The 24736-nt window shown below is 38.7% G+C and overlaps 2 protein-coding genes across 5 annotated transcripts in view; one reads left to right on the top strand and one right to left on the bottom strand.

Annotated features, from left to right (window-relative positions):
- Window positions 1–24736, top strand: part of MCF2L2 (MCF.2 cell line derived transforming sequence-like 2) — a 265733-nt gene that overhangs the window by 82154 nt on the left and 158843 nt on the right. For all 3 annotated transcript variants that reach the window (XM_006075321.4, XM_025287650.3, XM_044944273.2), the window contains exons 4-7: window positions 9033–9123; window positions 11368–11487; window positions 19164–19280; window positions 20612–20761. In XM_006075321.4, coding sequence (XP_006075383.2) covers window positions 9033–9123; window positions 11368–11487; window positions 19164–19280; window positions 20612–20761 — 478 coding nt within the window. The remainder of the gene's footprint in view (window positions 1–9032; window positions 9124–11367; window positions 11488–19163; window positions 19281–20611; window positions 20762–24736) is intronic.
- B3GNT5 (UDP-GlcNAc:betaGal beta-1,3-N-acetylglucosaminyltransferase 5) overlaps window positions 20692–24736 on the bottom strand; it is a 77640-nt gene continuing 73595 nt past the window's right edge. Inside the window, exons 2-3 of one of the 2 annotated variants that reach the window (XR_006551622.2) lie at window positions 23410–23563; window positions 20692–20828 (exon numbers count right to left, since the gene is read on the bottom strand). The gene's annotated coding sequence lies outside the window, so the exon portion shown is untranslated. Of the gene's footprint in view, window positions 20829–21903; window positions 23564–24736 lie in introns of those variants that run through there. The other variant, XR_006551623.2, reaches the window with a different exon arrangement.

A 24736-nucleotide genomic window follows, 5' to 3' on the forward strand; every position in this document is an offset into this window, starting at 1 on the left:
TTCAAGTTATTTCTTTTTTTAGAAAGTGTGTATGGTAAGTGAGTTTTACATCTTTAATGTCAGAAAATGGCTTATTTTGATCTCACAGTTGATTGGCAATCTATCTGAGCATGGAGTTTTTTCTTTTTTTTGTAAAATAACATTGATCCATTGATTTTTAGTATTCAGTATTACTGATAACAAAGTTGGTCCTTGTCACAGGATCTGACTGTCATCCCTTCATAGGTCAGCTACTTGTCTCTCTGCATAAGAAGCTTTGGGGCTTTTTTCTTTATGTTTTGCAGGTTTGAAATTTCAAACATTTTCTTTCATACTGCTGTGTCTTGAATGGAATTATCAAGTCTCAGTGGAATTTTCAAGTCTCTCTTAGGCTTAGAATTTTTTTCCTGTTATCTCTGCTTATTTCTTTCCTACAACTCTGCTTCTGAAACTCAAATTAGAGGGACAATGCATCTTCTGAGTTTCTCTTCTGTGTCTTTAATTTTCCTTTTGTATTTTTCATCTCTTAATCACTTTACATTTTAATATATGTATATATTCTCTTTATATATAAATATGTGAAAAGTAAAAGTCGCTCAGTTGTGTCTGACTCTTTGCGACTCCATGGACTGTAACCCACCAGGCTCCTCTGTCCATGGAATTCTCCAGGCATGAATACTGGAATAGGTTACCATTTCCTTCTCCAGGGGCTCTTTCCAACCCAGGATTCAAACCCACCTCTCCTGCATTGGCAGGCAGATTTTTTACCACTGAGCCACCTGGAAGCCCTAAGAAGAGTTAAGTATGTTTAATATTTGCTAGGATTAATTCCCCCTGCCCTACTGGGTCCTTAAGCTTTACTTACTTTTTTCATGTTTTTCTACTGTTCTTTCTTATTTTCTATCTATTTGTATACCTCCGTTTTTAGAAAAAGAAAAAAGAAAGAAAACTCTTTGGCCTTTTCATTGAGATTATTAACTTTATAAATTTACTCAGGAACAAGTCACATATTTATGGTATTAAAATCATCCTATCAAGAAGAAGAAAAGTCTTTCTTTTTGTTAAAGTCCACTTTTGTGTCTTTTGGCAGTGTTTGAAATTTTCCTGACATAGTTTTTATATTATTAAGTTTATTCCTAATTATTTTATGTTTGTTGCTAGTAGCTCTACTATTAACTGGTCATTTTATTTTGCTATTGAATTAGGTATAGGTATCAATGTCATATTTGCTTCATAAATGGCATTTTGAAGTTCTCTTTCAGTTTTTAGGCTCAGAAACTATTCTTGTGGGATTGGGACTTTATAGCCATTGACGATTTGAATTCCCCTGTGAAATTCCCCTGTGAATTTGGGCCTTGATAACTGTCTCTGTTTCCTCTATGGACTTTAGTTTGTTTAAACTTTATATTTTAAATGAGGTCAATTTTGGTAAACTGTATTTTCCCAGGAAATAACCTATTTTTGTCTTGGTGTATGCAAAGTAATTTCTAAAACAAATTTTCTTGGGTTTCAGTGCTTATTTTTCTGTTTTCTATTTCTTAGTTTGTATACCTGTGCTTTGTCCATTTCCCCCTCCTTGATTAAGTAAGCTAGTGTCTTATTTTGTTAATTTAAAAAAATGGGATTCTGATTTTTTAATCAGATCTGTTGGCTTTTCTGTCTTCTACTTTATTCATTCTGCTTTATCTTTAATATTTTCTTCCTTGTGATTTCTTCTGGCTTGCTTTTTTTTTTTTTCATTTGAGTTGAAAACAACCCCCAGAGTTCATAGTTTATATTAGGATTCAGTCTTGGTTTTATACATACTTAGGATTTGGACAAATGCATGATAACCTATTGAAGAAGGAAACGGCAACCCATTCCAGTACTCTTGCCTGGAGAATCCCATGGACAGAGGAGCCTGGCGGGCTACAATCCATGGGGTCACAAAGAGTCGGACATGACTGAGCAACTAACACACACACACACACACACACACACACACGATGACCTATATCCACCATTATCACGTCATACAGATTGGTTTCACTGATCTAAAAGCCCTCTGTGCTACACCTATTATTCATCTGTCCTATACTCCCACCCCTCAACCCCTAGCAACTATTGAATTTTACCATCTCCATAGTTTTGCATTGTGCAGAATGTTATATAGTTGTAATCATACAATATGTAACCTTTTCAGATTGGCTTTTTTCCTTTAGTAATATGCATTTGTTTCCTTCATGTCTTCCCATGACTTGATAGCTCATTTATTTTGAATAATAGTTTACTGTCTGGATATACTACAGTTTATCCATTCACCTTCTGAAGGATATCTTGTTTGCTTCCAAGTTTGGACAATTATGAATAAAGCTTCTATTAATGGGCTTCCCTGGTGGCTCAGATGGTAGGGCTATGGACTGAGGAAATGGACAAAGCACAGGTATACAAACTAAGAAATAGAAAACAGAAAAATAAGCACTGAAACCCAAGAAAATTTAAGTTTTAGAAATTACTTTGCATACCTCTATTTAGATAAACTTGAAAACCAAGATAAAAATAGGTTATTTCCTGGGAAAATACAGTTTACCAAAATTGACCTCATTTAAAATATAAAGTTTAAACAGACTAAAGTCCATAGAGGAAACAGAAACAGAGACTAGCTTACTGCCTGCAATGTGGGAGACCCGGGTTCGATCCCTGGATTGGGAAGATCCCTGGAGAAGGAAATGGCAACCCACTCCAGTACTCTTGCCTGGAAAATTCCATGGACAGAGGAGCCTGGTAGGCTATATAGCCCATGGGGTCACAAAGAGTCAGACACAACTGAGTGACTTCACTTTCTTTCTTTTCTATTAATGTAAACATCCATGTATGAGTTATTATGTGGACATAGTGTTCAACTCACTTAGGTAAACACCATGTAGTTACACATGTTGAATCACATGATATGAGTATGCTTAGTTTTGTAAGAAACTGCCGGACTGTATTTCAAAGTGGCTGTACCATTTTGAATACCCACCAGAAATGAGTAAGAGTTCACAATGTGAGGATGTAAGTATTCCTCCACATCCTTGCCAAAATTTGGTATTGTCAGTGTTTAGGATTTTGGCCGTTATAATGGATGTATAGTGGAATGTTATTGTTTTAATTTGCAGTTTCCGAATGACATATATTGTCAAACATCTTTTCATATGCTCATTTTCCATCTGCATATATTCTTTTGTTCAATATCTGTTTTGGTTTTTTGCCCAGTTTTTAATTGGGTTGTTTGTTTTCTTATTGTATAATGGTTCTTTATCAGATATATCTTTTGTAAATATTTTCTTCCAGTTTGTGGCCTGTCTTCTTATTCTCTTAAAGCTAAAAAGTTTTGATTCATATTTTCCCCCGTTTATATTAGCTTTTTATATAGGAATATTGCTTGCATCTTTGAAATTAGTAAACGAGTTTGGTGGTTTAGGGTAGTTTATAAGATTCCTAGTTAAGAACACCATGTTATATATAGTTTCTAAATATAGTTTCTTTTATTAATAAACTTAAAACACTTTTTTTGTTAAGGAAAAGTGTGTGTATCCTAAATTTATTTTTTTGTCATGTAGGATGCTAAATTTTACCTCTTGCTTCTTTTTGCCTTTATCACAGTCAGCACCTCTCTTTTCATTTCTTTTTCTCTCCCAGAGCTTTGTCTTTCCAACCCTGTCTCTTTGAGTCCTTCTCTAGTCCGTGCCCTGATGTACCAGGACTCTGTTTTCAGTATTTTTGCACTTAGGGTGTACTTTTCTGGAAAAATTTTTTATTTCAATTACCTCTTCTCTTGACTCTCTGTATGTGTTAATCAGAGTTCCTCAAAGAAATAGAACCAAGGATATCTGCATACATATTATGGTTAATTTAGTGTGTTAACTTGACTGGGCTAAGGGATGCCCATTCAGCTGGCAAAAAATTATTTTCAGATGTGTCTATGAGGATATTTCTATAAGAGATTAACATTTGAATTTATAACTTGAGTAGAGTAGATTGCCCTCCCCAGTGTGAGTGGGCATCACCCAGTCCATTCAATGCCTGAACAGAACAAAAAGGCAAAGTAAGGGTGAATTCTCTCTCTACTTGAGTTTGGACATCATCTTCTCTTGTCCCTGGACATCAGTGCTCCTGGATTTTGTGCTTTCAGACTCAGATCAGGCTTTAAATCATCAGCTCCTCCATTCCGTGGCCTTGGACTTGGATTGAGTTATACCACCAGTGTTTCTGGTTCTTTAGCTTGCAGATGACAGATCAAGGAACTTTTTGGTCACTATAACTACCTAAGCCAATTCTGTAATAAATCTCTTTATAAATATATATGTGTGTGTGTGCGTGTGTGTATATATACATATATATACATACATATATATATATATATATATGTATGTATAATTGGTTACATTTCTCTAGGAACCCTGATATGTAGATGTAGGTATTTATTATAAGGCACTGGCTTATACAATTATGGAGGCTCAGAAGGAGACCCAAGAAGGCCAGTGGTATAGTTTGAAGGCCTAAAAATCAGAGAGCCAGTTTTGTAGATTCTAGTCTGAGCTTGAAGGCCTGAGAGTCAGAATCACCGAAGGCAGAAGATCAGTGTCCCAGCTCAACAGTCAGATTGAGAGAGAGCATGAATCCTATCGTCCTTCAAATTTTTGTTCTATTCAGGTCCTCAGTGGGTTGAATGATGCCCACCCATGTTGGGGAGGGCATTTTGGACAAACTAGGATAGTTGATTACTCTACATTTGACTCAGTCTTATGGCAATGTAGTAAATTTCAGTTAGCTAAATATTTTCTATACCTAGGAGATAGTGGAGGAGAGAAGAGCCTGGGGTGTTTCTGCTTCAGTCCATGAAGTCGCAAAGAGCTGGACACAACTTAGCAGCTGAACAACAAATACCAAGCTTACTGAAAAAGGCAATAGAAAATATATTAATATTAGAGCTTAATTAAGAAACTATGTGCTATATCAACCACAAAACTGATCTGGTATTTTGGGGTCAGAACACCTTTACCTCAGTCTCTTACACTCATGTATTGGGTTGGCCAAAGAGTTCTTTTGGGTTTCTGTAAGATGTTAGGGAAACACCCAAATGAACTTTTTGGTCAACCCAATATTATACTTAATCATATGCAAAATTTTGACACATCAAAAATTCAATTATATTTTTTACAGAAGAATTACTAAGACTAGAAATGAAGGAATATAGTATCAAAATATTTTCTATACCAAGAAAATATTTTGTGACTTGAGTGTTGCTCTTGAATTCAGAAGATTTGAATCTTAACTCTGCATATAATGTATGACTTTGGATAAGTTATTGTAAGTTTAACCATCTTGAGGATTAGTTTCCTCGTTTATAAAGTGGAAATATTATCATCAGCCTGACTGTGAGGGTGGTTGTGAGGATTATATTAAATAGTATTTATGCAGCTAACTAAGATCATAGGATCTTAGTGTTAACAAGAACAATAGGGATTAAAACAGCCAAGTGTTACCTAAAGAAATACATGGTCTAGAAACCCCATTTCTTGTGCATTTGGTTTAGTTGAGGTTTTGATTCTTTTGTTGAACCAGATGGAGTAGAAAAATAATCCCTTCAGTAGCTGGTACAATTTTCATGTTGTTTAGAATGTATTCTTTATGCGAGGGAGTATATTCAAAACTATTGTCATGATTCATTAACTCTTATTTCTGAACTATGGCCTGTACACAATTGTGTCAGAAGACACTGTTCTTTATCTTCCCAGCAGATCCCACCCTCTTTACTCAAGATGCTCTGGTCTTGGGCTTTGGTGTGCAGGGAACTGAGGAGCATTTACCCTCAACCTGGCTGGGGAAGCCATGGGGAGGGTAGGTGGGGAGCTGTTTATTTCATAGATCAAAGAACATCCTGTGTTTATGTACTATATTATATTTACTGAGCCTCTCCCAGTTCCACCTTACTTAAAGAAGTGGTTGAAGCTCCACTTTAACCCTTGGAGCATTAAATTGAATACCTTTTTATTTTAAAGGAAAAAGAAAAGACATAGGAAACACTAGTAACAGCAAAATATACAAAATAAAACTGCCAGAAGATACAAGCAGATTTGCTATAAGAAAAAACTGAAGGGGTGCCATGGGATGGGGTTAAGAACATAAGCACTGCTCTCAGAGACTTCTGACTTTGAAATCCAGTTTTGCTGGTGTGATGTCAGACAAGTTATTTTATTTCTATCAGCCTTTGTTTCCTCATCTGTAAAATGGAGATAGTAATACCTATTTCATAAGATGAAGTGAGATAAAACATAAAGATGCCTGACAACTGATAGGAACTCAAGATACACGTAGCTGTTATTGTTTAAGATTATTGTTGTTATTAATGTTAGTAATTTGTTAATAACAAATTATTGTTATTTGTTTTTGCTGTACTACAGAATGGTTTTGGTCATTGTTGTATGCCCTTTGATCAGTGCCTGATACCTATTGTGCACTCGCTACGTTTGGTCTTTTTTTAAAAGTTATATAATATTTTTCCTTTTTTACAACTTGAATTTATTTAATTCCTTGGGTTTTTAAGCTAAGTTTAATTTATATAAAGTATACATATGTCAACTGTATAGCTTGATGAATACATACCTGTCTATACACTATGTAACAACTGGGAAGGTTTCCTCCTGAAAAGAAGGTTTCTTTTCTATCAATACCTGCATTCCTACACCTTTTTCTTCCCCAAGTTGACTAGAAAATTTTAAAAATATTTGGAAGCCAAGCAACCACCTCTAAACAATCCATAAACTAAAGAAGAAATCATAAAGGAAACTAGAAAGCATTTTTAGCTGAACAATAATGAAAAGAGTATATCAACATTTATGTGATGTAGCTAAAGCACTGTTTCAATTCAGTTCAGTCGCTCCGTGTGTCCAACTTTTTGCGACCCCATGGACTGCATCATGCCAGGCTTCCCTGTCCATTACCAATTCTGGGAGCTTACTCAAACTCATGTCCATTGAGTTGGTGATGCCATCCAACCATCTCATCCTCTGTCGTCCCATTTTCCTCCATCCTTCAGTCTTTCCCAGCATCAGGATCTTTCCCAATGAGTCAGTTCTTTGTATCAGGTGGCCAAAGTATTGGAGCTTCAGCTTCAGCATCAGTTCTTCCAATAAATATTCAAGACTGCTTTCCTTTAGGATTGACTGGTTTTATCTCCTTGCAGTCCAAGGGACTTTCAAGAGTCTTCTCCAACATCACAGTTCAAAAGCATCAATTCTTCAGTGCTCAGCTTTCTTTATGGTCCAACTCTCACAAAGCAGTGTTTAAGAGGGAATTATAGCTTTAAATGGCTACCTGGTGTCTCAGTGGTAAAGAATTCGCCTACCAATGCAGGAGATATGGGTTAAATCCCTGGGTCCGGAAGATTCCCCGCAGAAGGAAATGGCAACCCACTCCAGTATTCTTACCTGGAAAATCCCATGAACAGAGGAGCCTGCCTGGCTATAGCCCAGGGAGTCACAAGGAGTCAGACATGACTGAGCTACTGAGCACACACACACATAGCATTAAGTACTTATAATAATAGAGAAGAAATGTTTAAAATCAGTGATATAATTTTCTACCTTAAGAAGTTAAAATACACTGACAATTAAATCCAAAGAAAAGAAAAGGAAGGGGATTGGAAAAAAAAGAAAGAAAAAGAAAGGAAGGAAGGAAGGAAGGAAGAGAGAGGGTGGGAGGGAGTTGAAAATAAAACAAAATAATAGAGTTCCAATTTAATTCCATAGTGATCAGAAGTACAACCTGTATGATTGCAATTCTTTAAAATTTGTTGAATTTTGCTTTGTGGCCTGGGATAATGGATAAGGACTATTTGATGAATATCCTATGTACATTTGAAAAGAACAGATGCTGAATTCTTCAAAGTCAAATCTATATCCCTGGTGATTTTTTGGCTATTTGTATGATCTTAAAGTGTCTCTCCAAAATTCTCACTTTCTGAGTTGAAAATTTTACATATACACACACATACATATGCACAAATATATAAATTCATGTTTCAAATTTCAGCATTCTGGTTTCAGAATTTGTGCTCGTAACTACTTCATGATTGGTATTGTTCAGGCTTCCCTGGTGGCTCAGCTGGTAAAACATCTGCCTGCAATACGGGAGACCTGAGTTCGATCCCTGGGTTGCGAAGATCCCCTGGAGAAGGGAAAGGCTGCCCACTCTAGTATTCTGGCCTGGAGAATTCCGTGGACTGTATAGTTCATGGTGTTGCAGAGCCAGACACGACTGAGTGACTTTCACTTTCACTTTCTCATCTTACAGATAAGGGAATAGGGTTAGAGAGGTTAGGTGATTGCCCCAAGTCTCAGTGCTAGTAAAGTGGCAGCACTCGGATTTGAACCAGGTTCCAAAGCTCCTGCTCTTCTTTCCTCCCATAGTTTCCTACCAAAGAGAGAGAAGAAAAATGTTTTCCCTTTTAGGACTTTAGTCTTTAAAAATTTTGTGAGAATTTTGTGATGACTTCAGAGGGGACCAAACAGCTTTTTTTGTTCTTAATGAAGTTGATATCTCCTTGTACTTACAGTTTTTTGGCCATTTATGACCAGGCGCTGGAAAGGAGCTGTTTTTCCCATTGACGTGTGTTATTTCCGAACATCTGTGGGACTGACTTCTAGGGGAGCATGTTGATAGCTCCATGAGTGTCAGTCTTAGGAGTGGAAAGATAGCAGACCTCCACCTCAAGGTCCTCTGTCTACACTGGGACATGTGGTGCTCAACTTACATGGATCCTTCTGCTTGTTGAGGGTTTCATACATTTGCCAGCCAGAAATAGAACCCTTGAGAGGGTTTGAGACATGAAATATTTCTGCCTTGTGAAGGCTGCCAGGTGAGATGAGAGGAAGCCGGTTCCTTTCTTGGGGAAGTCAGACCTGGTCATCCCCTCATGCTCTGCACAGCAAGCCTGGAGTGACACGGAGGCAGTGGAATCATTCTGCTGAGGGAACCCAACAGAATCCACGTGTTTCACTGTCTCTGATACTGACCACCCTTTTTTGCAGCGTGGAGGCTGCCAGCATCGGGTTCGTCATTGTTATCGACAGACGAAGGGACAAGTGGAGCTCCATAAAAGCATCCTTGACACGAATAGCTGTAAATATTTATTTTTATATTTTATTATAAAGATAATTTAAACTATCTATTCAACTATTTTGCATCAAAGTCACCAGGAAGTAGCAGTTATTTTATGCCAAGTTTGGGAAGGTCTTTGTAGTAGAGGCTGTTGTGTCATGTTCATATCCTCTCTGCTGCCCAAAGGTCACTGGCAGACCATTCCTGAGCATGAGTCTCTCTACCTGATTGACCTTTCTGGTCACTGGAGAGGAGCAGGTAGAGAGTGCTGAGAAGCTAATGCTCCAGGAGTGACCTGCAACTACTGCGTTATGGGCATTAGTGGACAAACACCCCAGCATTTGCACCCCTCAGTGGGGCAGTTCTGAGGTATATTCCACACAGAATTTCAGAAGACCCAGCCCTTCTTACCCATAGCAGTTCCCCTCATTGATACACTGGCTCTCTAGCCATCCTGTCTCACCATCGCCCTATACTCCTAACTGTGTTTCCTGGGGTCACCTCTTTAGTAAACTCTTGAGACCCAAACCCTCCTTTTAAGGTTTGCTTTGGGGATCACTTAATTTTACGACAGTCTTCATTTTAGTATTCAAATTATTTTTTCACAAATTCAAAAGACACTAGCAAAATCAGACAGTATATGACATGAGCTTGCTTTTAGCATTAAATTGCACAACCTTGGATTGTTTTCCTTTTCCATCTTATTAGTCTGATTTTTACCCCTATTTATTCCCTTCCGGCAAGTGTATGCATCCTTTCCCTGTAGGGACCTCAGACCAAGGACTCAGCCACATGAACTCAGCCACAGACAGTTGACAGTGCCCCTGACTCTTCAAAAGGTCTGGCCTCTAGAGAGTTCTGGTTTCCCAGGGTTCATAGATAATATTTGAATCATCTAATACTTGAGTCTAATTTGTCCAAGAATTACACTGATCACCTTTATGTGTAAAAGATGCCATAGTGCTGGGATCAAAAATATGACTACCAGCCAGAATCTCTTCATGTGCTTGTTAAAGATACAGATATCTGGACTTTATCCCAGTCCTAATGAGTCAGAATATTCCAGGGTAAAAACCAGGTTATTTTTTAATAAACCCTTCAGGAGGTTGTTCTTGAAAACTCCTGAAAGAATGGAAAACCATGAGCAATGGGAAACTTGGATTCCCAATTTTGCCACTGAGTTGTTAAATGAACCTGTTTTCTCATTACTCAGGCCCTTACCTCAAGATGAGGGCAATGCTTCTTGAGAGCAACTTAGCAATAAGATGCCTTGCTGCTGCTGCTGCTAAGTCGCTTCAGTCATGTCCGACTCTGTGCAACCCCATAGATGGTAGCCCACCAGGCTTCCTCATCCCTGGGATTCTCCAGGCAAGAATACTGGAGTGGGTTGCCATTTCCTTCTCCAATGCATGAAAGTGAAAAGTGAAAGTGAAGTCGCTCAGTTGTGTCCGACTCTTAGTGACCCCATGGACTGCAGCCTACCAGGCTCCTCCGTCCATGGAATTTTCCAGGCAAGAGTACTGGTGTGGGGTGCCATTGCCTTCTCCAAATAAGATGCCTTAAGAACCCTTAAAATACTAAATCTTTGACTCAGTAATTCTTCTAGGAAGTTAGAAGAATGGTCCAAAATGTGTAAAGATTTCATTTTACTGTTATTTATGATAGTAAAAGTATGGAGGAGTCTAAGTCACTAACAATAAGGGATTGTTTAAATAAATTGCACACCCATAAAAACATTCCAAGGGATTTTTAATATCAGGAATAAAAGCTCATGGTATAATACTAAGTTAAAAGGCAGATTGCAAAATATTTCTACAGTTTGAGTTTATGATAAAGATATTTAAGCCAAGAAAATGGCCTAGAAGTAAAGGACAGGGAAACTTGGTGTGCTACAGTTCATGGGGTCACAAAGAACCAGACATAATGTAGTAACTAGACAACAAAAAAATTAGATTGAAATATTAAGAGTGGCTATGAAATCATGGGTGGTTTTCTTATTCTAATGTATACATTATTATAAATTTCTGAATTTTTCTATAAAGAGTGTAAATTATTTTTTTAATCAGAAAAAATTTTTTGTTTGGTTAATTTGGTTTTTAAGGAGAGGTTTGGATTATATGAGCAGTAAGATCTCTTTCAGCTGTGAAATATATTCTAATTCTTAGGCATCCAGGGTGTCCACTTTAACTTTGTCATCTATAATCTTGGGCAAGAGGAGACCAATTGATGTGACATTTGTGTTGACACTTTTTATGATCCTTCCAGGTAGCATTTCCAGGAAACTTGCAGCTCATATTCATTCTTCGTCCATCTCGCTTTATCCAGAGAACATTCACTGACATTGGCATTAAGTACTATAGAGATGAATTTAAAATGAAAGTGCCGGTAAGCATGATCTTTTTGTCTTGTCTGCATTTATTTAGGGCATGGGGAGAAGATAGAACATGAGCTTGTTTCTAAGGAAGGTAGAGAAAGAGGAGGGCATTCTAGGCAGAGGGAATGGCATGTGTAAGGACATGGAAGCAGGAAGTACACACTTTATGTGAGGTCCATGGGGAAGCCCCATTCTTGTTGGAATTACGTATAGGATAATCTTTTGGAAGAAAAGGTAAGGCACATGGAATATGTCTTAAGTGTAAGGACAGAAGGTCTAGATTTAATTCAGTAAGCAATGGGGATCCAGTGAAGGTTTTTGAGTTGGGTAGTGACTTGGGTAAAGGAGTACTGGAATTATATAAATCCAGAGGTATTATATAAAAGATGGTATCCAAGACTGTACAAAGAGATTGAAAAAGGAAGAGAAATTGTAATAGTATGAATAAAGGAAAATAAGGATCTAAAATATGGGGGTGAAAAATAGAGGTAACTGTGAGTAAAAATTAAAACCAACCTTGTGATATGCATACAAGTGAAAGTGAAAGTCACTCAGTCGTGTCCGACTCTTTGTGATCCCATGGACTATACAGTCCATGAAATTCTCAAGGCCAGAATACTGGAGTGGGTAGCCTTCCCCTTCTCCAGGGGATCTTCCCAACCCAGAGATCAAACCCAGGTCTCTCACATTGCAGGTGGATTCGTTACCAGCTGAGCCACAAGGGAAGCATAAGAATACTGGGGTGGGTAGCCTATCCCTTCTCCAGGGGATCTTCCCAACCCAGGAATTGAACCGGGTTCTCCTGCATTGCAGACAGATTCTTTACCAACTGAGCTATCAGGGAAGCCCATGCAAAAAAGGAAAACTAATTAAAATGACAAGATTAAAAATTTTACCTCTAATTTTGGTAGAGATATGGGGCAAACCGTCATTTCAGACTTTGTTGATTGGATTGAAGTTGGTAGTGAATAATATGAAAGACTAATTGACAGTATTTATCAAAAATTAAAATGTACACACTCTCTGACCTACCTGTGAGTTATTCTGCAGATACATCGCACATGTACATAAAACTGTATATATAATGATACTCATTACCAAATTGTGATGGTAAATGGTTGGAAAAAACATAACGCCCAACAAGGGGCTGGTTAAATAAATTATGGTCTACCCAAGCAATTAAATACTTTACAGCCATCAAAAGTGGTAAGGTGTGGTACAACCATGGTAGAAACAGTTGGCAGTTTCTTGTAAAGTAAAACATACACCTGCTCCATGATCCACCCAAGAGAAATGAAAACACATGCCCAATAATAGATGAATAGATAAAGAAATTGTGGCAAATTAATATAAAAGAAAAACATTATGCAACAAACAGGAATGAAGTACTAAGCATGTAATAATGTTTTTTTTTTTTATCTCAGTAATATTCTCTTAAAAGAAAAAAGCTAGACATTGTATACCCTGTGGTTCTTTTTACATAAATTTCAAGAAGAAGTAAAACTAAGCTATGGTGATAGAAAATTAAAACAGTGGCTGCTGTTAATGATAGAGATAGTGGACACATGAAGGAGGCCTAAGGGAACTTTTGAGGAAAGTGGTTGGGAGGTAGAGCTGGCGGTCTATGGGGAGGGGTGAGAAGAAGACTATTTTTCTATTACTGTAGAGTCTTTTCCTATTTGAATTTGTTACCACCTACATATATTGTCTGTTTAAAATAAACCCCAAAACACCCCGACTTTAATTTAAATTGCTCTGAGAAAATATGTAGCTCTTCTTAATGAAAACTGATCACTTCAAACAAGGAATTTTTCTCTTTTCCATTCTTATTTTCCCTCTGTTAATAGGTCCATTTTGTATTAATAACAAAACTTCTTAAAATACTGTCTCCCTATACTTTGGTATTAACCAGAATCAAAATGAATTTTCCATTCTATTGTAAATACTTATTTTAAAATATTTGAGTGTTTAAGGGAAATGTGAGCCATGGGTTTTTTTATTCTGCTTTCCCGAATTGAGTGATAATTAATATTAGAGAAGGGATGAGTCCTTACAAGAAGTTAATAAACTTGCCATGGGCCTCATAAGCTTTCTTCCCCTTCAGAGTTGACGACTAGACAATTGCTTCTTGTAACTCAAAAAGTTTGGACTTTGAACTGAACATTTGACAAACATCATGCATCTTGCCCTGGTGTGTATAAAACACACCGCTGCAAGTGATAATATATTGACAGACACGTTTGAGGTTTATGCCTTGCTTTTCATGTGGTATGTTGACACTAAGGAGAGAATGAATGTCTGCTTTGTCTTGATACTGTCTTTAACTGCTTCTATTTGTGATGGTGTATATTGATTCCCTACCAATAAGTTGTTCAGTCACCCAGTCGTGTCCAACTCTTTGCGACCCCATGAACTGCAGCACACCAAGTCTCCCTGTCCCTCACCATCTCCTGAAGTTTGCCCAAGTTCATGTCCATCGCATTTGTGATGTCATCCAGCCATCTCATCCTCTGATGCCCTCTTCTCCTTCTGCCCTCAATCTTTCCCAGAATCAGGGACTTCTCCAATGAGTCAGTTATTTGTATCAGATGACTAAAATATTGGAGCTTCAGTTTCAGCACAGTCCTTCCAATGACTATTCAGGGTTGATTTCCCTTAAGATTGACTGGTTTGATCTCCTTGTTGTCCAAGGGACTTTCAGGAGTCTTCTCCACACCAATAAACTTTTAATTTTACGCTAAAATGAACTTTTAAAAAAGTTCTTAGTCACCAAAATATGGACTCATATAGTAGGAATGTATTTCAATGAAAAATGTTTACCTCATAGACTAGCATTGCACCTTCCATAGGAGACTGAGCTCTTCTCACACTCTGTTGCACTACAGAATTCAGAGTCCTAGTTACCAAGCTCAATGTATTCAAACTTCAGCATATATTTTGCCTTTTCATTTGTTTGTTTCTTCCAGTTTTATTGAGATACAGCTGACATACAGCACTGCATAAGTTTAAAGTGTACAGCATAATGATTTGATTTACGTACACCATGAAGTGATTTTTCACAATAAGTTTAGTGAACATCCATCATCTCATATAGATTAAAAATTTTTTTAAATAGATTTTTTTCTTACGATGCGAACTCAGTATTTACTCTCTTAACAATTTTCATATATAACAAATAGCAGTATTAATTATCTTCATCATGTTATATATTATATTACTAGTACTTGTTTCGGAGAAGGCGACGGCAGCCCACTCCAGTACTCTTGCCTGGAAAATCCCATGGACGGAGGAGCCCAGTAGGCTGCTGTCCATGGGGTCGCTAGGAGTCAGACACGACTGAGCGACTTCACTTTCACTTTTCACTTTCATGCGTTGGAGAAGGAAATGGCAACCCACTCCAGTGTTCTTGCCTGGAGAATCCCAGGGACGGGGGAGCCTGGTGGGCTGCCATCTATGGGGTCGCACAGAGTCAGACACGACTGAAGCGACTTAGCAGCAGCAGCAGTACTTGTTTTACCTTATAACAGGAAATTTGCACCTTTTGACCACCTTCAACTAATTCCCCCTCCCCTCACCCCTGTTTCTGGTAACCACAATTTTGTCTTTTTCTATGTATTTGTTTATTTGTTTTTGAAGTGTAATTGATCTACAACACTGCTAGTTCCTGTTACATAACAGAGTGATTTGATATTTCTATGCATTTCAAACTGATCATAATGATGATAAGTCTAGTTAGGTCACCATACAAAGATATTACATAGTATTTGATTATATTCCCCACACTGTACATTTCATATCCATAACTCATTTATTTTGCAACTGGAAGTTTGTATTGCTTAACCTCCCTCACCTATTTCTTTCTTCTCCTACCTGCCTCCCCTCTGGCAACCACCTGTTTGTTCTCTGTTTCTATGACTGTTTCTGTGTTGTTAATGTTTGCACATTTGTTTAGATTCCACATGTAAGTGAAATCATACAATATATTCCTTTCCTGTTTCACTTAGCATAATACCTCCTAGGTCCATCTGTCACAAGTGGCAAGATTTTATTCTTTCTATGGCTGAATAATATTCTATTGTATGAATATGCTGCATATTCTTTATCTATTCATCTATTGATAGATATTTCAGTTGCATACATATTTTGGCTATTGTAAATAATGCCACAGTGAATATAGGGGTACATATATCTTTTCTGATTAGTGTTTTGGTTTTCTTCAAATAAATATCCAGGAGTGAAATTGCTAGACCTATTTTGCCTTTTAAAGGACAGTTCAAGCTGCTTTGTTGTTGGTTTGTCGTCTTTACTTTGTTTTTAAAATATGGTTGCAGTATTAGTACTTTACCTTACAGCTCTCTGGCCCATCTTACTGTGGCATCTCCCTGCTTATTTCTAGTTAGGTAATAGTTATATTTTCACAGGTTGAAGGAAAAAGGAGTTCATTTTGCATGACTCAAAAAAATCAAGTGGACCAGGGTTGTAATTACAATTAAGTCACTGAGCCTTGCTGTACCTTTACTTGAGGAGAGGGGTGCTTTGATATGGCAAGTGGTTTCTAAGTGCCTGTTGCTGGCACTTGTCTATCTTGGAACAGCTGTATTCATGGCTGCCTCACAAAATTATGTGAAGTGGCCCAGGCAGTCTTGCAAAAATCCCTAAAGAGGCTATGGACATGCAAATTGGTTTCTTAAAATGAACTTTGCAACAGAATACAGGAAATTCTCCTTTCAAAATTAAATATCATAGTTCTCTTTGAAAGCAACTTAAACAACGGTTTAAGAAACTATAGATAAGAACATAAACGTATACTGAAATTAAAAAAATATGACATTCTTCATGTAAAACAGCTGTTCTAAGAATGTACATGTTGGAAATGGTATGTCAGTACCAGCCACAGGAGGAAATGAGAAGGAGGCTTTGAAGGAAGAAGTTTCTTAAACTCAAAGGTCCCAAAGGTGGTTGGAGGGTCATCACATGCCTTTCAGGGCCACAGGGAAACCAAGTTTTGACCAGGGTGCAGAGCAGAGGGGAAGGGAAAGTGTAGACCAGAGCCTTTACTGGGGTTTCCATGGGAAAGGCAAGGCAGGGCAGGGTAACCAGTTTAGGATTGACTGGTTGAAATAGTTCCAGCAGGCTTTGGGGCAAGTGAATCTTAGTTGCCTGTTACTTGGCCCTGGGATGATATTTTTTTTACTTTTTCATTTCATTTTATTATTATTATAATTGTCTGCACTGGGTCATCATTGTTGCACATGGGCTTTCTCTAGTTGTGGTGAGCAAGGGCTGTTCTCTAGTTGTGATGTGCAGGCTTCCTGTTGTGTTGGCTTCTCTTGTTGCACAGCATAGGCTCTAGGGTGCATGAATGTCAGTAGTTTTAGCGCATGGCTCAGTAGTTGTAGCTCAAGAGCTGTAGAGCATGAGCTCAGTGGTTGAGGTGCACAGGTTTAGTTGCTCTGCAGCATGTGGAATCTTCCTGGATCAAGGATTGAACCCATGTCCCCTGCATTAGCAGGTGAATTCTTTACCACTCGACCAGCAGGGAAGTCCCCTAGGATGATTTAGGGCAGCAGAAAGGTTGACTTGCTGTATGAGAGTTATTTAAGAAAGTAGTTGGGGGACATTGACTTGGAATTGGTTTTCATATGATAGATGTGCTCCCTCCAGTCCTTTTTTTTAATCTCTAAAAATTAATTAGCCTCTCCCCAGTCAGTGAGACCATAAATGCCAGAACATCAAGAATACAGAAAATAAGTTAATTTAGTTAATATAATTGACCCTGTGAAGAAAGGATGCCAAATAGACAAATTCAGAATCTAAGAAAACACAGAATAACTATTTTAAGGCCAAGTTTACATACTCAGTGTGTTCTATGAGTTTGATGAGTGAAATTATTCTGCTTCCCCTCTTATGTAGAATTTAAAATGTTTTTCCTTCTTGACCCATTAAAGATTCAAAGAGAAAAAAAAGTTTCATGGTGAAACTGTCTCTCCATTTTTTTTTTCATTTGCATGCAGTAAAATTTACTCTTTTTGATGTTGAGTTGAATGTTGTTGTTCAGTTGTGTCTGACTCTTTGTGACCCCATGGACTGCAGCATGCCAGGCTTCCCTGTCCATCACCAACTCCCAGAGTTTGCTCAAACTCATGTCCATTGAGTCAGTGATGCCATCCAATTATCTTAGCCTCTGTCACCCCCTTCTCCTCTTGCCCTCCATCTTTCCCAGCATCAGTTGTATGAGTTTTGACAAAGGCATGGTGTTATTTAACCAAAACCACAGTAAAGAAACACACTGGTTTCATCACCCTCCAAAATCTCCTGATGTTGTCCCTTTGTACTCAGCTCTAACCCCAGCAGCCACTGATCTGTTCTCCATCCCTAGAATTTTGCCTTTCCCTGAGGGTGCCTTTTGAGTCTGACTTCTTTCACTTAGCATGAAACATTTGGGCTTTCACTTAGCATAAAACAGTCTGACTTTTTTCACTTAGCATAAAACAACATCCATGTTGTTTCATTCTAAAGTAGATTTATCACTTGACTAATACTATATAATATTAGGGAAAAAAAACATATATTCTCATGTCCTCTGACCAAGAATCTGTTCTAAGAATGTATATGTTGGATATGACATGGTAAAGTTAGTACTGCCACCGGAGGAAAAGAGGGCAAGGCTTTGAAGGAAGAAGTTTATTATACTCACAGGTCAAGACAATCAATGACTGAAGAAATATAAGTCATTAGTTAAAGGCTACAGTAGGGTGTTTCAGAGATGGGAGTGAGTAGAGGGTGTGATATGGTCCTTGGGACAGAGCTGGGACCATGCCCTTTGCAGGACCACTGCAGAGGAGGATAAAGGGACAGTTTGGAGTATGTCATCCTTCTGTAGATGTCTGGCATTCATTCAGCAGTAGGCTTGCTAATTTATGAAAACCCACTCCCTATCACCTCCAAACTTCCTCCACACAAGATTAGTAGGGGGCATATCACCATTCTTCATAGAAGGGGTATCAGTGTAGTGAATCTTCTCAATCTATACTCTTCAATGGGTCCCGTTGTTATAATTTTATCTTCATATTTACCAGTCCACCCTTTATTGGAATATTCATTGCAGATTTTTAGGTCTCAGTACAGCATTTGCTTTTGGTGGCTGAAGGGTGTATCTTAACCTGGAAACTTTTGACAAAATTTTAGCTAAACAAGACCTGACTTATAGGTAGCTTAGAACTGAGCTCATGATTTTGTTGTAGGCTGTTCAACACTCCTATTCCTCCCTCAAAGTGGGGGAAATGGAAAGAGATTTTCAAATGTTTCTCTACTGGATATATCCCACTCCAGTACTCTTGCCTGGAAAGTCCCATGGACGGAGGAGCCTGGAGGGCTGCAGTCCATGAGGTCGTGAAGAGTCGGACACGACTCAGCAACTTCCCTTTCACTTTTCACTTTCATACACTGGAGAAGGAAATGGCAACCCACTCCAGTGTTCTTGCCTGGAGAATCCCAGGGAAGGTGGAGCCTGGTGGGCTGCTGTCAATGGGGTCGCACAGAGTTGGACACGACTGAAGCGACTTAGCAGCAGCAGCAGCTACTGGATATAAATGCCTGATCAGGCCAAGTTGAAGTACTATTTAGTAGAATCTTGATGAGCTACTTAATTATCTGTGAGGAATATATTAGGTTTTTCCTGTTATAGATTGTTATGTTAAACTCCGTTTCTGACCTTCATGACTACATTGACAAAAGCCAACTGACAGCAGACTTAGGGGGAACTTTGGAATACCGCCACAGTCAGTGGATAAATCATCGAACCGTGAGTACCAACTTACGTGCCCTTTTCAGTGTCCCTCCTGGTGTTTTAGAGACAGGGACTTAAAGATCAACTGTTGGACAGTCATCGCCCATGACTACCTAACATCGGGAAGGTTGGGTTTTCTAAGTGACAGGCTGAGGGAGAGAAAGGGTGGAAGGATAAAAGCTAGGGCTTCTCCTGCTGATTACTTTGATGTTGCCTCATTTTCTGGTATAGTGGTCTCGGGGGACTTGATTTAGAGTGTACCCAGGGAGTTTGCAAAATACCAATACTCTGCTATACCTCAAGGTATTTAATATACTTGATCTGGGATGACTGTCAGGCATTAGTGGGCCACAAGCTCCCCAGGTAATTCTAGTGTACAGACAGATTCAAACCTGCCAAGTCAGAAGAAGCAGCATCTAAATGTAGACACCGTTGCGTATTGTCTGAGCTCAGGTGAGGTACTAAACTTCTCTAAGTTTGTTTGCTCCTCTGTTAAAATAGGACTAACACAGTGGGTTCTCAGCTGAAGGTGATATTGTCTGCAGAGGACATTTGTCAATGTTTTTAGGCAGACATTTTTTATAATCATAACTTGGGGAGAAGGATGTTAACTGGCATATCCTGGATAGAGGCCAAGGATGCTGCAAAACATCATATAATGCCCTAGACAGGTCCTCACAATAAAGAATCATTTCATAGATAGAGGAACAGACCTTCAGAGTGAAGAGGTAATTTATCTAAGGTCATAGGGTCAAGTTGTGGCAGAGCCAAGACTAAGATCAAACTTTTTTGAGTCACCCTATTAGTGTCAGTTCCTTTGCACCTTTTCCACTTAGTGATTATTCACTAATCAGATGCATGGAATCAAGTTATTTTGTTAATAGGACTCACCTCAGGAAACCTCTGGCTTTCCCCTATTTCTAGGATGACATTTCCAGACCTTACACCTGATTGTTTTAGTCCTTACTGTTACATTTGTAAGGTACTCATCTGTGCCCAAGATCCTTTCAAATTTGCCATTCCTTTTGATCAAAAAAAAAAAAAAAAAAACCTCCTGAAAAGTAAAAAGACAAAAAACAGATTGACTGGATCCTGCCTTCTTTCCTTCCTTATTGCCCTAGCAATATGATCTTGGCCAGTTCATTTGACCTGTTAGAACTTTAGTTCTCTCTTCTATAAAATGGAGATAAAGTGCCTCCCACTCTAGATTACTGAGGTGCTAGACAAATGTAGAGCACAAAGTTCAATGCATGGCCTACTGTGTATACTCAGGAAATACTTCTGTCCTGTTAAGACAGTATATTGGTGAAAACATTCACATTTATTATGATTGTCTGACCTTCCAGGCCATTGAAAACTTTGCTCTGGCATTGAAGACCACTGCCCAGATGCTTCAGACTTTTGGGGCCTGCCTGGCTACAACAGACCTGCCCATAAGCATTCCTTCCACTGAAGACCTTCTCATGTCCCACATGAGGCAGTGGAACAAGTTGCAGGTGGGTGGTCAGTGATCTCTCAGAGGCCAGCCTCTGTGCTGGCAGATGGTCAGCTTCTTGGAGAGTTCTAGGAGCAAAATTAAAAGTTAAGCCCTCTTGTCCAGTGACTTGGCAGCCACTAACCATCTTTAATCTTCTAGATAGGCAATATATGAAGAGAAAAATCTTTGAATGACTGGTAGTACATGTAAAAGGATTGAAGGTAAGACCTGGGAAAAGCAGCCCCTCCAAAGGGAACTCATTCCAGCTTGGTACTGGTGAGACAAGGTGTGTGAGCATCCATTCAAGGTGCACACTCTTATGATCTGCTCAGGACAGAACAGTATATAATGGACTGAAATTGCAGGGAAGGAGGGAGGGATGGGAGTTGGCTCTTGAAGCATAAGTTTTCCTGAGGTGGTTGTGAAGTTTTGGGGCAGAATAATAAACTGACTTATTGCTTCACTTCTCTCAGGGATGTGTCTTTTTTCAATTGGGAACCAATTTGAGAAATAGGACTATGAAAGTGCTCTGAATTGGATTTAAGGAGAGGCACCTATTAAAGGATTCATAAAAGCATGCCAGAACCTGCTGAGAAGGCAGCTTGGCAGATTCTTTTAGGCCATGCAGTAAAGAGAAATCTTCTCAGGTCTTACTGGATGGGTATCAGCCCCTTTCTGCCACCAGAAGCACAAACAGACCAAAGCTATTATTTGGCAAGAGAGGGCTTCCCCAATGGCTCAGTGAGTAAAGAATCTGCCTGCAATACAGACAACACAGGAGATGGAGGTTCAATCCCTGGGTTGGGAAGATTCCCTGGAGGAGGAGATGGCAACCCACTCCAGTATTCTTGCCTGAAAAATTCCATGGACAGAGGAGCCTGGCCAGCTACAGTCCATGGGATTGCAAAGAGTCAGACACCACTGAGAGACTAAGCACACAAGCACTCCAGAACTCACCAAGGCAGCAAATCAAGGATAGAAGGTTGATACATCATAGCATTACATGTATCCTTGCTGTGTTGAGCATAAGAAGAACTGAACTCTCTTATCTGTGACCCAGAATATGCAAACATTTTGCTTTGCTAGGTGGTTGAGTTTTTATTTATTCAGCATATATTTATAACCTACCATCACATTCCAAGGAAACAAACAAAATGTAAACTCAAAGAACACATAGTTTAGTTAGGGAAGTCAGAGTCAGGTAGTTGAGGCAAATTAATTCTTCTGTGTGTCAGGGAAAACTGTTTAATTCTGTCTTTAAGGGTCTTGGTTACCAAAAAGAGTTCAAAATATATTCTCAGAATTACTCTGAGTAATCAAAAGGTCTGGTGTGAAACTGTAGAAACCTGCAAATTCCCTGGAAATGTCTTTTAGAAGCTTGACCTATTTCATTGCCAAACATATTAGCCAAGTTCACCTCCCATGGTTCTTGGAAGATGGCATGGGGTGTGGAAGGCTGGGTCCAGAGCACCTCTCTGAAGTCTGCTAGAAAAGGGCTGGTGATCCATGCACACAGGTCACAGACCACAGGAGACTACAGAGCATCAGTTAATATATGGGTGTGATGCTGAACATCAGAGCCTTAGGAAGGCATTGTGAACAGGGCTCCGGCCTGGGCTCATGAGCAAGTGTGTTCTGTATGTTGTTCCAAGAAGGGATGGGAGAGGTTGCAGAGCAGAAGCATCAAGATGACCAGGTGGCCAATCAGGGAGGCCCCTGGGGAAAAGATAAACAGAAATTGGATTTTAGATGAGGACACATATCTGAGGGCTGAAACCAGCTGTAGGTGCAGTGAGGGTTCATAGGGAAGGTAGATAAGTAAGTATTCTGTCATCTCTACACAGGCAGAGTTCCACGGAGATAAAGGGAGGGAAAGAACCAGCCTCTGAGATGGAGTAATGTCATTTTTTTTAGTTCACAGTAGCCAGCAGTTCTTGGAATTAAAACAGGATGTGTCCAAGTCAAATTATTATGCTGTACACCCTGAAACTTACACAGTGCTATATGTCAATTATATCTCAGTAGAACTGGAAGAAAAAAGAGTATTAAGTGAATTTGGGTTAAATTTAAATTATTCTGTCTTTATTTGACCAAGTAATATTAATATTCTTTTAAAGACAATACATAGTGTTTCTTCTGTGATTACTAATTGTTGACCTGGTACAACTTTGATTTCTTTGCTTTATATCTTATAAATTAGAAGCAAAAATTCCAAAATCATTAAACTAGATTTAGATTTTTCCTCTTTCTGATCCAAAAATGATTTAGAGAGAAAGGGTTTATATTACAAAAAAAGGAACACTGTTTAAACTTTTACTAATAACTCAGTTTTATGATCACTTATATATAATTTTATTTTATTTTGATTAGAGTATTTTATCTACTTTTTAAACCAAAGTTTCTATGACTAATTGAATATTTTTTCCATTTAGAAAGCATCTTTTCCAAATGAAAAAATAGTGTAAAACTGATTCTCAGAACAGTGAACTTTTAAGTCTATTTAAATATCTATACGCGTTACAGTGTGTGATTTATGGCTTCCTCCTAGCCTGGAGAGTTTTTGTCTGAACAACACAGCATTAAGAGACTTGCTTTAATTTCTTGATTTCCTCTCCCCAGGGGATCTTTGAGAGCCCTTATTTTAGATTCACATAAGTACATAGTTACCTCTACAATCAGCCAATGAAAGTAGGAGAGTTGTTGAACTTGAGAACTTTTACAGCCTGTGCACTGATTCTGTATGTAGTTGTTACCACATTCTTCAGAATTATCATCCAAAAGAATCTCTTCTCTCTTGACCACACTCCTATATCAAACCAATCTGGTTACAAAGAAAAAAAGTCTCAGAACATACATAGCAGAAGAAACAAATCAAACTTTCAAGCAAACTTACCATTTTAAAGGAGCTCTTCTCTAGAAGAAACATAAATTCTTTCCTTAAGGCAGAGCCACACGTTGGTTTTTAATCCGTATTTATGATCAGAAAGTCTCCCAATAGCAATATGTGCTATTTTCTGTCCAATCAGATTGTGGGCTCTTGGGCTTCATATTAAGACTTGAAACTTCATTTTCTCTGTGATTTCGCTATACCATAGGCTTCCCTTGTGGCTCAGGTGGTTAAGAATTCTGCAATGCAGGAGACCTGGGTTCGATCCCTGCATTGGGATGCTCCCCTGGAGAAGGGAAAGGCTACCCACTCCAGTATTCTGGCCTGGAGAATTTCATGGGCTGTATAGTCCGTGGAGTTACAAAGAGTCGGACACAACTGAGCAACTTTCACTTCACTTCACTTTGCTATACCATCTGAGGAAGAGAAAGGAAGAGAGAGTCCTGTACACACATTCAGCATTGGTCTTCTTTTGAGGGAGACTAAGGTCCTCATAAATCAAGACAAGCACACATAACTCAGCACACTCATCCCGTCCCTGCATGTGCTTCTTGCACATGGATGAACAGTTGGAGCATACATTTAGAGCATGTACACACAGGGACCCCAAACTCCTCTGATAATTGGATCCTTCTCCAAGGAGAGCTCTCATTTTCTGAGGAAAGGCAGCCTTGACAGAATACAGGCCATCTCTCAGTGTACAAGCAGTATGGCCACACTCACCTGCTGCCACTAGGATCCTATCTACACAAGAGAAAACTCACTGAAACTCCCCAAAACATATATAGATGTTCCCAGAAGCAAGTCCCTGAGCTCCTCCTCCAGCCTGAATGCCAGCAGTAAAAAAAAAAAAAAAAAAAAGACCAAGGATATTTTCTTTCCATGGGAACAAAACTAAAGATCCTTGGGCTGTAGGACAACTGGGAACCAAGTTCCCATCTACACGAAGCAAGGGAAATTGAGGCTTGCCTCACACCATATATAAAGATTCTCTTAAAATTGATCAAAGAACTAAATGTAAAGTCTAAAACTATAAAACACTTGGAGGAAAGTACAGATGTAAATCTTCATGACTTTAGATTAAGCAATGGTTTTGTAGATATGACA

Source organism: Bubalus bubalis, chromosome 1 (assembly GCF_019923935.1).
Source record: "Bubalus bubalis isolate 160015118507 breed Murrah chromosome 1, NDDB_SH_1, whole genome shotgun sequence".
In the NCBI taxonomy this organism is placed as follows: Eukaryota; Metazoa; Chordata; class Mammalia; order Artiodactyla; family Bovidae; genus Bubalus; species Bubalus bubalis.